Here is a 10,773-nt window from a genome sequence, read left to right as displayed (position 1 = left end):
GTTTGCAGGAGCTGTTTTGGGGTGCCAGGAGCCCAAACCGTGGGGTTTTGTGGAGCCCGAATTCCGGGGGTTTCGAGGTTTTTTTTTTGGGGGGGGGTTTTGGGGGGGTTTTTTGGGGGTTTTCGGGGTCACCCGTTGTGCTTCTGGCGCTTCCAGAAGCGTTTGACGTCGGGGTGGCCCCCGGGGGTGACGACCATGAGGCGCCGGCCGGGGTTCTCGAACACCAGCACCCCCAAACCTGCGGGCGTGGTCCCGCAGCACCTCGAAATCCACCTGGGACAGGAACTGGTTGTACAGGACCCCTGTGGGGACAGGGGACAACGGGCTCAGGGAGGGCCCCGGGGTGTCACCTTCCCCCCCCCGGGACACTCTGGGGCCACTTCGGGGCCACTCTGGGGCCACTCTGGGGCCACCTTGGGGCTCTCACCGTCGGAGAAGCGCAGCCGGTCCCGCTCGAGCTCCCAGAGCCGGATCTGGTCCGTGATGGTCGGGGGCAGCACCGGGGTCTGGGGCGGGGGGGAAAAGGGACAGTGGGGACAGGGAGGGGACAGGGACCCCCAGGCTGGGACCGCCACCCCCCCACGATGGCCAGCAGCCCCTGGGATTTGGGGGCCCCCCCTCACCTGTTTGGCCATCACGGGGTGGGCGCGGGTGCGCAGGAAGTGAATGATCTGCGGGGCGGGGGGGAGGGGCGTCACCGGGGGGGCAGCAGCGTCCCCAGTGTCCCCCAGTGTCCCCCAGTGTCCCCAGTGTCACCCCCATGTCCCCAGTGTCCCCCAGTGTCCCCCCAGTGTCCCCAGTGTCCCCCAGTGTCCCCAGTGTCACCCCCATGTCCCCAGTGTCCCCCAGTGTCCCCCCAGTGTCCCCAGTGTCCCCCAGTGTCCCCAGTGTCCCCCCCATGTCCCCAGTGTCCCCCAGTGTCCCCAGTGTCCCCCAGTGTCCCCCAGTGTCCCCCCAGTGTCCCCCAGTGTCCCCCAGTGTCCCCAGTATCCCCCAGTGTCCCCCCAGTGTCCCCCAGTGTCCCCCCTGTGTCCCAGTGTCCTCCAGTGTCCCCCCAGTGTCCCCAGTGTCCCCCAGTGTCCCCCCTGTGTCCCCAGTGTCCTCCAGTGTCCCCCCAGTGTCCCCCAGTGTCCCCAGTGTCCCCCCAGTGTCCCCCAGTGTCCTCCCCGTGTCCCCAGTGTCCCCAGTGTCCTCCCTGTGTCCCCCCAGTGTCCCCCCAGTGTCCCCAGTGTCCCCAGTGTCACCCCCATGTCCCCAGTGTCCCCCAGTGTCCTCCCCGTGTCCCCAGTGTCCCCCAGTGTCCCCCAACGTCCCCACATCCCAACGTCCTGCACGCCTCCCACATCCCTACAGCCCTAAATCCCCACATCCCAATGTCCCCAAAGCCCCAACGTCCCCAGGGTGTCCCCAGGACGCCCCAGCAGTGTCCCCAGGATGTCCCCAGGATGTCCCCAGGGTGTCCCCAGTGCTGTCCCCAGGCTGTCCCAGCCGTGTCCCCAGGATGTCCCCAGGCTGTCCCCAGGGTGTCCCCAGGATGTCCCCAGGATGTCCCAGCCGTGTCCCCAGTGCTGTCCCCAGGATGTCCCCAGGATGTCCCCAGGCTGTCCCCAGTGCTGTCCCCAGGGTGTCCCCAGGATGCCCCCAGTGCTGTCCCCAGGATGCCCCCAGGATGCCCCCAGTGCTGTCCCCAGGCTGTCCCAGCCGTGTCCCCAGGATGTCCCCAGGCTGTCCCCAGGATGTCCCCAGGCTGTCCCAGCCGTGTCCCCAGTGCTGTCCCCAGGATGTCCCCAGGATGTCCCAGCCGTGTCCCCAGGCTGTCCCCAGTGCCACCTGGTCGGCGGTGATGCCATTGGCGATGGCCGCCTGCACGCTGTCCCTCGTCACCTGGGCCACCACGAGGTTGGGGAAGCGGTAGAGCAGCTCCGAGAAGAGCGCGATCAGGGCCACCTGCAGCTCCGAGTCTGGGGACAGCACGGGGGGGTTGGGGACATCGGGGGGAGTTGGGGACATCGGGGGGGCTTGGGGACATCAGGGGGGTTGGGGACATTGGGGTTGGTTGGGGACATCAGGGGGGGGTTGGGGACATCAGGGGGGGTTGGGGACATTGGGGGGGGTTGGGGACATCAGAGGGGCTTGGGGACATCAGGGGGGGTTGGGGACATCAGACGGGTTGGGGACATTGGGGGGGTTTGGGGACATTGGGGGGGGTTGGGGACATCAGGGGGGCTTGGGGACATCAGAGGGGCTTGGGGACATTGGGGGGAGTTGGGGACATCAGGGGGGGTTGGGGACATTGGGGGGGTTTGGGGACATTGGGGGGGTTGGGGACATCGGGGACATCGGGATATGGGGACGTTGTGAGGCCAGGGCTGACAATGAGGGTGACAGGGAGGTGACAGGGAGGTGACAAGACTGACATGGAGGTGACAGGGGGGTGACAGAGGTGACGTGCGGATAACAGCAGTGACACGAAGGTGACATGGAGATGACAAGGGTGGCACAGAGGTGACATGGAGATGACAGGAGTGACACGGAGGTGACAGGCAGGTGACAGGGGTGACATAAAGGTGACCCGGAGGTGACAGGGGTGACACAAAGGTGACACGGAGATAACAAGAGTGACACGGAGGCGACAAGGGGGTGACCAGAAGGTGCCAGGGAGGTGCCAGGGAGGTGCCAGGGGCCGTCCCCGGCTGTCCCTGTGTCACCCGTGTCACCCGTGTCACCTGTGTAGGCGTAGATCCTGTAGTTGGTCTCCACCAGGACGAAGCCGTGGCCGTCGGGCTCCGGCCCCGCTGGCCCCGCCGGCCCCGCCGGCCCCCGCGGTGCCCGAGGCCAGCGCGATGGCCAGCCGGGTCGGGTAGAAGCGCCGCGACTTCCGCTGCGGCCACCGAGGCGCGTCACGGGGGGGCCTCGATGGCCCCGGGGGCGGGAGGTGGCCCCAGGGGTGCCCAGGTGTCCCCAGGTGTGCCCAGGTGTGTGCCCAGGTGTCCCCAAGTGTCCCCAAGTGTCCCCAGGGGTGCCCCAGGGGTGGCCCCAGGTGTGCTCAGGTGTCCCCAAGTGTCCCCAGGTGTGCCCAGGGGTCCCCAGGTGTGCCCCAGGTGTGCCCAGGTGTGCCCAGGTGTGCCCCAGGTGTCCCCAGGTGTGCCCAGGGGTCCCCAGGTGTCCCCAGGGGTGCCCCAGGTGTGCCCAGGTGTCCCCAGGTGTCCCCAGGGGTGCCCCAGGTGTGCCCAGGTGTCCCCAGGTGTCCCCAGGTGTGCCCAGGTGTCCCCAGGTGTGCCCAGGGGTGCCCAGGTGTGCCCAGGGGTGCCCCAGGTGTGCCCAGGTGTGCCCAGGTGTGCCCAGGGGTGCCCCAGGGGTGGCCCCAGGTGTGCCCCAGGTGTGCCCAGGGGTGCCCCAGGTGTCCCCATGGCCCACGGTCAGCCCCCAGTGCCCTCCCAGTGCTCCCAGTTCACTCCCAGTGTCCCCCATGTCCCCTCAATCCTCTCCCAGTGCTCCCAGTGCCCTCCCAGTGTCTCCCACATCCCCTCAGTGCCCTCCCAGTGCTCCCAGTGCCCTCCCAGTGTCCCCCATGTCCCCTCAGTCTCCTCCCAGTGTCCCCCACATCCCCTCAGTGCCCTCCCAGTGCCCTCCCAGTGCCCCCAGTGCCACCTTCCTCTGGAACACCAGCCCGAACTCGCGCAGGTGCTGCAGGAACGTCAGCAGGGACTCGCTCATCCCCTCCACGGAGTAATCCTGCAACGCTCCCAGTTCAGCCCAGTTCAGCCCAGTTACACCCCGGTTCCTCCCAGTAACCCCCAGTAACCCCCAGTAACCCCAGCCCACCACGGAACAATCGTGGGGCAGCTGCTCCCACTCCCTCCCAGTTCCCTCCCAGTCCCTTCAGTCCCTTCTAGTTACCCCCAGTCCCCTCCCAGTCCCTCCCAGTTCCCTCCAGTTCCCTCCCAGTCCATCCCAGTTACCCCCAGTCCCCCTCCAGTTACCCCCTGTCCCTCCCAATCCCCTCCCAGTCCTTCCCAGTTCCCTCCCAGTCCCCTCCCAGTTACCCCCAGTCCCCTCCCAGTCCCTCCCAGTTTGTCCCAGTCACCTCCCAGTCCCTCCCAGTTACCCCCAGTCCCCTCCACTCCCTCCCAGTCCCTCCCAGTTCCCTCCCAGTCCCTCCCAGTTAACCCCCGTCCCCTCCCAGTTACCTCCCAGTCCCTCCCAGTTCCCTCCAGTTACCCCCAGTCCCCTCCCAGTTATCCCAGTCCCTCCCACTCCCTCCCAGTCCCTCCCAATCCCCTCCCAGTCCTCTCCCAGTTATCCCCAGTCCGTCCCAGTTTGTCCCAGTCACCTCCCAGTCCCTCCCAGTTACCCCCAGTCCCCTCCCAGTCCCTCCCAGTTACCTCCCAGACCCTCCCAGTTAACCCCCATCCCCTCCCAGTTACCTCCCAGTCCCCTCCCAGTTACCCCCAGTCCCCTCCCAGTTACCCCCAGTCCCTCCCACTCCCTCCCAGTCTCTCCCAATCCCCTCTCAGTCCCTCCCAGTTTGTCCCAGTCCCCTCCCAGTCCCTCCCAGTTTGTCCCAGTCCCTCCCAGTTTGTCCCAGTCCCTCCCAGTCCCCACCTTGCCCAGGGTGGAGAAGCTGAGCTGGAACAGGAAGGACAAAATCTCCACCAGGTCCATCCCGCGGGCCTGGGGGGGCACAGGGGGGGCTTTGGGGGGGGTCCGGGGCTTTTTGGGGACCCCCCTCCCCCCCCCAAATTATGGGAACTTCCCCAGGTTTTGGGAAAAGCCTCAAATTTGGGGAAAAACCCGAATTTTGGAGAACCCCCTCTGGTTTAGGGACATCCCCCCCCCTCCCAAAATTTGGGGAGACCCCCCCAGATTTTGAGAACCCAATTAAAACTTTGGGATCCCCACCCAAATCTTAAGAACCCCCCTCACATCTCAGGATCCCCCCCAAATTTTGGGAACCCCCCCCACCCTCCAAAAATCCTGGACAGGGAAGCACCAGACCCGGGGGGGGTCTCTGGGGGGGTTTTTTTGGGGTGAATCCTGGGGTTTTTTGGGGACCCCGTAAATTTTAGGGACTCCCACGGGTTTCAGGGATTTCCCCCCCCCCCGGATTTTGGGGTTCCCCCCCGGATTTTGGGGCTCCCCCCCGGATTTTGGGGTTCCCCCCCGGGTTTTGGGGCTCCCCCCGAGGTTTTGGGGTTCCCCCCCCGGATTTTGGGGCTCCCCCTGGGTTTTGGGGCTCCTCCCCGGATTTTGGGGTTTCCCCCCGGGGTTTTGGGGCTCCCCCCCGGATTTTGGGGTTCCCCCCCGGATTTTGGGGTTTCCCCCCGGGGTTTTGGGGCTCCCCCCCGGATTTTGGGGCTCCCCCCGGGTTTTGAGGTTTCCCCCCGGATTTTGGGGCTCCCCCCGGATTTTGGGGTTTCCCCCCGGGGTTTTGGGGCTCCCCCCCGGATTTTGGGGCTCCCCCCGGGTTTTGAGGTTTCCCCCCGGATTTTGGGGCTCCCCCCCCAGATTTTGGGGCTCCCCCCGGGTTTTGGGGCCCCCCCGACCTCGGCCCCCCGCAGGTACTGCAGGATGAAGAACCAGAGCTGGGCGGGGGTGTCGAGCAGCAGGAACTGGAACCCGGCCGAGGTGATGCAGGGGGGCTCCCCCCCCTCGCTGGGGGGACCCCGAAAAGGGGGGAGGGGGCGTCAGTGAGCCCCCCCCAAATCTGGGGGGTCACCCCCAACCGGGGACGGCCCCAGAATCCCCTCATTTCTTCTCCCCCCTCTCCAAAAAATCCCTCCTGAATTTCACCTGTGAGTCCCCAAATCCACTCAGCAACTCCCCGAGACCCCCCAGGACCCCCCCAAACCTCCCAGGATACCCCAAATCCACCCCAAATCCTCCCCAGGACCCCCCAAACCTCCCCAGGATACCCCAAATCCACCCCAAATCCTCCCCAGGACCCCCCCAAACCTCCCCAGGATACCCCAAATCCACCCCAAATCCTCCCCAGGACCCCCCCAAACATCCCCAGGACCCCCCAAATCCACCCCAAATCCTCCCCAGGACCCCCCAGGGCCCCCCAAATCCCCCCGGTCCCTCCCCAGTTGCCCCCAGGACCCCCAAAATCTCCCCTAGGACCCCCCAAACGCCTCCAGGACCCCCCAAATCCCCCCTAGGACCCCCCAACGCCTCCAGGACACCCCAAATCTCCCCCAGGACCCCCCAAACGCCTCCAGGACCCCCAAATCCCCCTGGTCCCTCCCCAGTTGCCCCCAGGACCTCCCAAATCCCTCCCAGGACCCCCCCAAACACCTCCAGGACCCCCCAGGACCCCCCAAATCCCCCCGGTCTCTCCCCACTTGCCCCCAGGACACCCCAAATCTCCCCCAGGACCCCCCAAATCCCCCCAGAACCCCTCAAATGCCTCCAGGACCCCCCAAACGCCTCCAGGACCCCCCAGGACCCTCCAAATCCCCCCGGTCCCTCCCCAGTTGCCCCCAGGACACCCCAAATCTCCCCCAGGACCCCCCAAATCCCCCCAGAACCCCTCAAATGCCTCCAGGACCCCCCAAACGCCTCCAGGACCCCCCAGGACCCTCCAAATCCCCCCGGTCCCTCCCCAGTTGCCCCCAGGACACCCCAAATCCCCCCCAGGACACCCCAAATCCCCCCTGGTCCCTCCCCAGTTACCCCCAGGACACCCCAAATCCCCCCCAGCACCCCTTGAATTCCCTCCAAATCCTCCCCAGACCCCTCCCAAATTTCCCCTAAGACCCCCTAGAGCCCCCAGACCCCCCCAAAACCCCCTCAAACGCCCCCCCTTCCCCCCAAACCTCTTCATGAGCCCGGCCTGCACCAGCAGCTGCGCCAGGTCCTGGCTCACGGCCGCGCTCGGCGACCCCACCATGAAGTGCAAAACCACCTAAAAACGGGGGGGTTCAGCCTCTCCGGGGGTCCTGGCACCCCCAAATCCCCTCAAATCCCCCCAAAATCCCCCCCCGAGCCCACCTCCCACCGCTCCTCCGCGTATTTGTCCAGCGCGGGCACGTCCCGGGCGTGTCTGTCCGGGCCCAGCGGGGCCGTGTCGTCCGACCAGGCCTTGCCCCTGCGGGACCCCCCAAAATCAGCGCCCCTGAGGGGGTTGGCACCCCAAAAAACCCCAAAAACCACCCCAGAAAACCCCCAGACCCACAGAGGTCGGAAAAGGTCAAAAAAATCCCTCACAACTCCTCATTTTGCCCCTGTTGCCCTGCCGCTGCAGGATCCCCAAAATCAGAGTTTCTGAGGGGGTTGGCACCCCAAAAACCCCCCCATTTTGCCCCTGTTTGCCCTGCCGCTGCAGGATCCCCAAAATCAGAGTTTCTGAGGGGGTTGGCACCCCAAAAACCCCCCAAACTCCCCCAAAAACCTCCAAAAACCACCCCAGAAAACCCCCAGACCCACAGAGTTTGGTGAGTATGAAGAAAATCTCTCACAACTCCTCATTTTGCCCCTGTTGCGCCTGAACTCCCACCCAGGCCTCGCCGCGGCGAGATCCCCAGAGTTTCTGAGGGGGTTGGGACCCCAAAAACCCCCCAAACTGCCCCAAAAACCACCCCAGAAAACCCCCAGGCCCACAGAGATCAGTAAACGTCAAAAAAATCCCTCACAAATCCTCATTTTGCCATTGTTGCACCTGAATTCCCACCCAGGCCCTGCCGCTGCGGGATCCCCAAAATCAGAATTTCTGAGGGGGTTGGGACCCCAAAAACCCCCCAAACTGCCCCAAAAATCCTCAAAAACCACCCCAGAAAACCCTCAGCCCCACAGAGTTTGGTAAATGTGAAAAAAATCCCTCACAACTCCTGATTTTGCCCCTGTTGCGCCTGAACTCCCACCCAGGCCTTGCTGCGGTGAGGTTCCCAGAGTTTCTGAGGGAGTCGGCACCCCAAAAACCCCCCAAACTGCCCCAAAAAATCCTCCAAAAACCACCCCAGAAAACCCCCAGACCCACAGAGATCAGTAAGTGTCAAAAAAATCCCTCACAACTCCTGATTTTGTCCCTGTTGCGCCTGAACTCCCACCCAGGCCTTGCTGCGGTGAGGTCCCCCAGAGTTTCTGAGGGGGTTGGGACCCCAAAAACCCCCCAAACTGCCCAAAAATCCTCAAAAACCTCCCCACAAAGCCCCCAGACCTCCAAAGTTTGGTATTTATCCCAAAAACCCTCCTCAGGCCCAGATTTTGCCACCGCAAGACCCCCAAATCCCCACACAGGCCTCGCCCCTGTGGGACCCCCCAAAATCAGCGCCCCTGAGGGGGTCGGGACCCCCAAAACCCCCTAAAACCCCCCCAAAAAAAACCCACTGCTTTTTTCCCCTGACCCCTCCCCACTTTTTTCACATTCCCTCCCAACTTCTCGCTCATTTTTGCCTCATTTTTCCCCCATTTTCCCCCCCATTTTTTTCTCGGTTTTCTCCATTTTCCCCCATTTTTTCCCCATTTTTGCCCCATTTCCCCCTCCCCGCGCCCCCCCCCCAGTTCCTCACCCCCCCAGCAGGGCCACCCCTGAGGTTCTGTCGGAAATTGGGGTGGAGGGCGACCCCCGGGAGCCCCCCCGGGAGGGTGTGGGGGTGCCACAGGCGCAGCTCCAGCAGCACCTCCTGGCTCTGCTCCTGCTCCCTGCGGGCCAAAAAACCCCCAGAAACACCCCCAAAACACCCCTGAGACCCCCCCAAAACGCCCCTGAATTCCCCCCCGGACCCCCGAGCCACAGGGACCCCCCCCCAAAACCCAATGGGAGCTCAGGAACCCCCACCCAGATCCACCCAAAGATCCCCCCAGGGACCCCCAGGGGACCCCCCGGAGCCCCCCAGGAGCCCCCAAACACCCCAGAGACCCCCAGGGACCCCCCCAAACACTCCCAGGGACCCTCCAAACACCCCCAGGACTCTGTAGGGACCCCCCAAACACCCCCAAACACCCCCAGGGACCCCCCAAACCCCCACAGGGACCCCCAGAACCCCTTAGGGACCCTCCAGGGACCCCCCAAACACCCCCAGGACCCTCCAAACACCCCCAGGACTCTGTAGGGACCCCCCAAACACCCCCCAGACACCCCCAGGACCCCCCAAACCCCCACAGGGACCCCCAGAACCCCTAGGGACCCTCCAGGGACCCCCCAAACACCCTCAGGACCCTCTAGGGACCTCCCAAACACCCCCAGACACCTCCAGGGACCCCCCCAAACACCCCCAGGGACCCCCCAGGACCCCCCAAAGCCCCCCAGGACCCCCCCGAGCCGCCCCAGCCCCACCTGCTGTGCTCCTTCTTGACCAGAGCCCCACGGCCGCCTGGGGCAGGGGCTGCTCCAGGAACAGCATCCGCATGATCCCGGCCTGCGCCAGCCCCGGCAGCTCCCTGGGGGGTGGGAATGGGGGGTCGGGACCCCAAAAACCCCCCAAAACCACCCCCAAAACCCCCACCCTCGAAACCACCCCCAAATCCCCTCAAACCCACCCTGAATCCACCCCCAAATCCCCTCAAACCCACCCTGAATCCACCCCAAATCCCCTCAAAACCACCCCAAACCCACCCCAAATCCACCCCCAAATCCCCTCAAACCCACCCTGAATCCACCCCAAATCCCCTCAAAACCACCCCAAACCCACCCCCAAATCCACCCCCAAATCCCCTCAAACCCACCCCAAATCCACCCCCAAATCCCCTCAAAACCACCCCAAATCCACCCCCAAAATCCCCTCAAACCCACCCCAAATCCACCCCCAAATCCCCCCAAAACCACCCCAAAACCACCCCAAATCCACCCCAAACCCACCCCAAATCCACCCCAAACCCACCCCAAATCCACCCCCAAATCCCCCCAAAACCACCCCAAATCCCCTCAAACCCACCCCAAATCCATCAAAATCTGCCCCAAATCCCAGCCTGGGTCGGCCCCTGGAGCTCCCTGGGGGGTTCGGGGTTGTTTATTTTGGGGTTTCTCACCTTCATTTTGGGGTTATTTATGAATATCGATTATTTATGATTATTTGGGGTTATTTCGAGGTTATTTACGGTGATTTTGGGATACTTGGGGTTATTTTGGGCAGGTTTTTCAGGGGTTTGGGGGTTTTTTTTGGGGCTCTCTCACCTGAACACGGCCAGGCAGGTGGCCGGGTGCCCGTAGAGCCGGTCCAGCATTGGGGGGGGTCATTGGGGGTTATTTTGGGGTTATTTACGATGATTTCGGGATACTTGAGGATATTTGGGGTTATTTTGGGTTATTTTGGGTGGGGTTTTTGGGTTTTTTTGGGGCTCTCTCACCTGAACACGGCCAGGCAGGTGGCTGAGTGCCCATAGAGCCGGTCCAGCATTGGGGGGGGTCATTGGGGGTTATTTTGGGCTTATTTATGACGATTTTGGGATACTTGAGGTTATTTTGGGTTATTTTGGGCGGGGTTGGGGGGGTTTTTGGGGTTTTTTTTGGGGCTCTCTCACCTGAACACGGCCAGGCAGGTGGCCGGGTGCCCGTAGAGCCGGTCCAGCATTGGGGGGGACATTTGGGGTTATTTTGGGGTTATTTATGACGATGTTGAGATACTTGGGGTAATTTGGGCGGTTTTTGGGGTTTTTTTGGGGCTCTCTCACCTGAACACGGCCAGGCAGGTGGCCGGGTGCCCGTAGAGCCGGTCCAGCGTGGGGGGGCTGAGCCCCCGCAGGAATTCCTGCAGGTTCTTGCACTGCAGCTGCCCCCCGGGACAGCGCCCGCGGCGGGGGCGGCGCCGGGGGCCGGCTCCATCGCACCTGGGG

The 10,773-nt window shown here is 63.9% G+C and overlaps 1 protein-coding gene across 1 annotated transcript; it reads right to left on the bottom strand.

The window, feature by feature from the left end:
• Positions 1-70: 70 nt before the first annotated feature.
• Positions 71-10,441, bottom strand: GTF2H4 (general transcription factor IIH subunit 4). The gene is given in 16 exon segments (XM_048293040.1): positions 71-236; positions 238-302; positions 428-506; positions 624-671; positions 1,831-1,961; positions 2,727-2,772; positions 2,774-2,881; positions 3,652-3,735; positions 4,606-4,674; positions 5,547-5,655; positions 6,819-6,907; positions 6,994-7,090; positions 8,511-8,527; positions 8,529-8,643; positions 9,278-9,381; positions 10,115-10,441. Coding segments are annotated over 16 exon segments (1,332 nt in total). The 5' UTR covers positions 10,178-10,441; the 3' UTR covers positions 71-128.
• Between the last annotated feature and the right edge of the window lie 332 nt (positions 10,442-10,773).

This window comes from Corvus hawaiiensis (assembly GCF_020740725.1).
Source record: "Corvus hawaiiensis isolate bCorHaw1 chromosome 31 unlocalized genomic scaffold, bCorHaw1.pri.cur SUPER_31b, whole genome shotgun sequence".
In the NCBI taxonomy this organism is placed as follows: Eukaryota; Metazoa; Chordata; class Aves; order Passeriformes; family Corvidae; genus Corvus; species Corvus hawaiiensis.
Note: the sequence above shows the minus strand (reverse complement) of the source record. Positions and strands in the feature narration are given on the sequence as shown.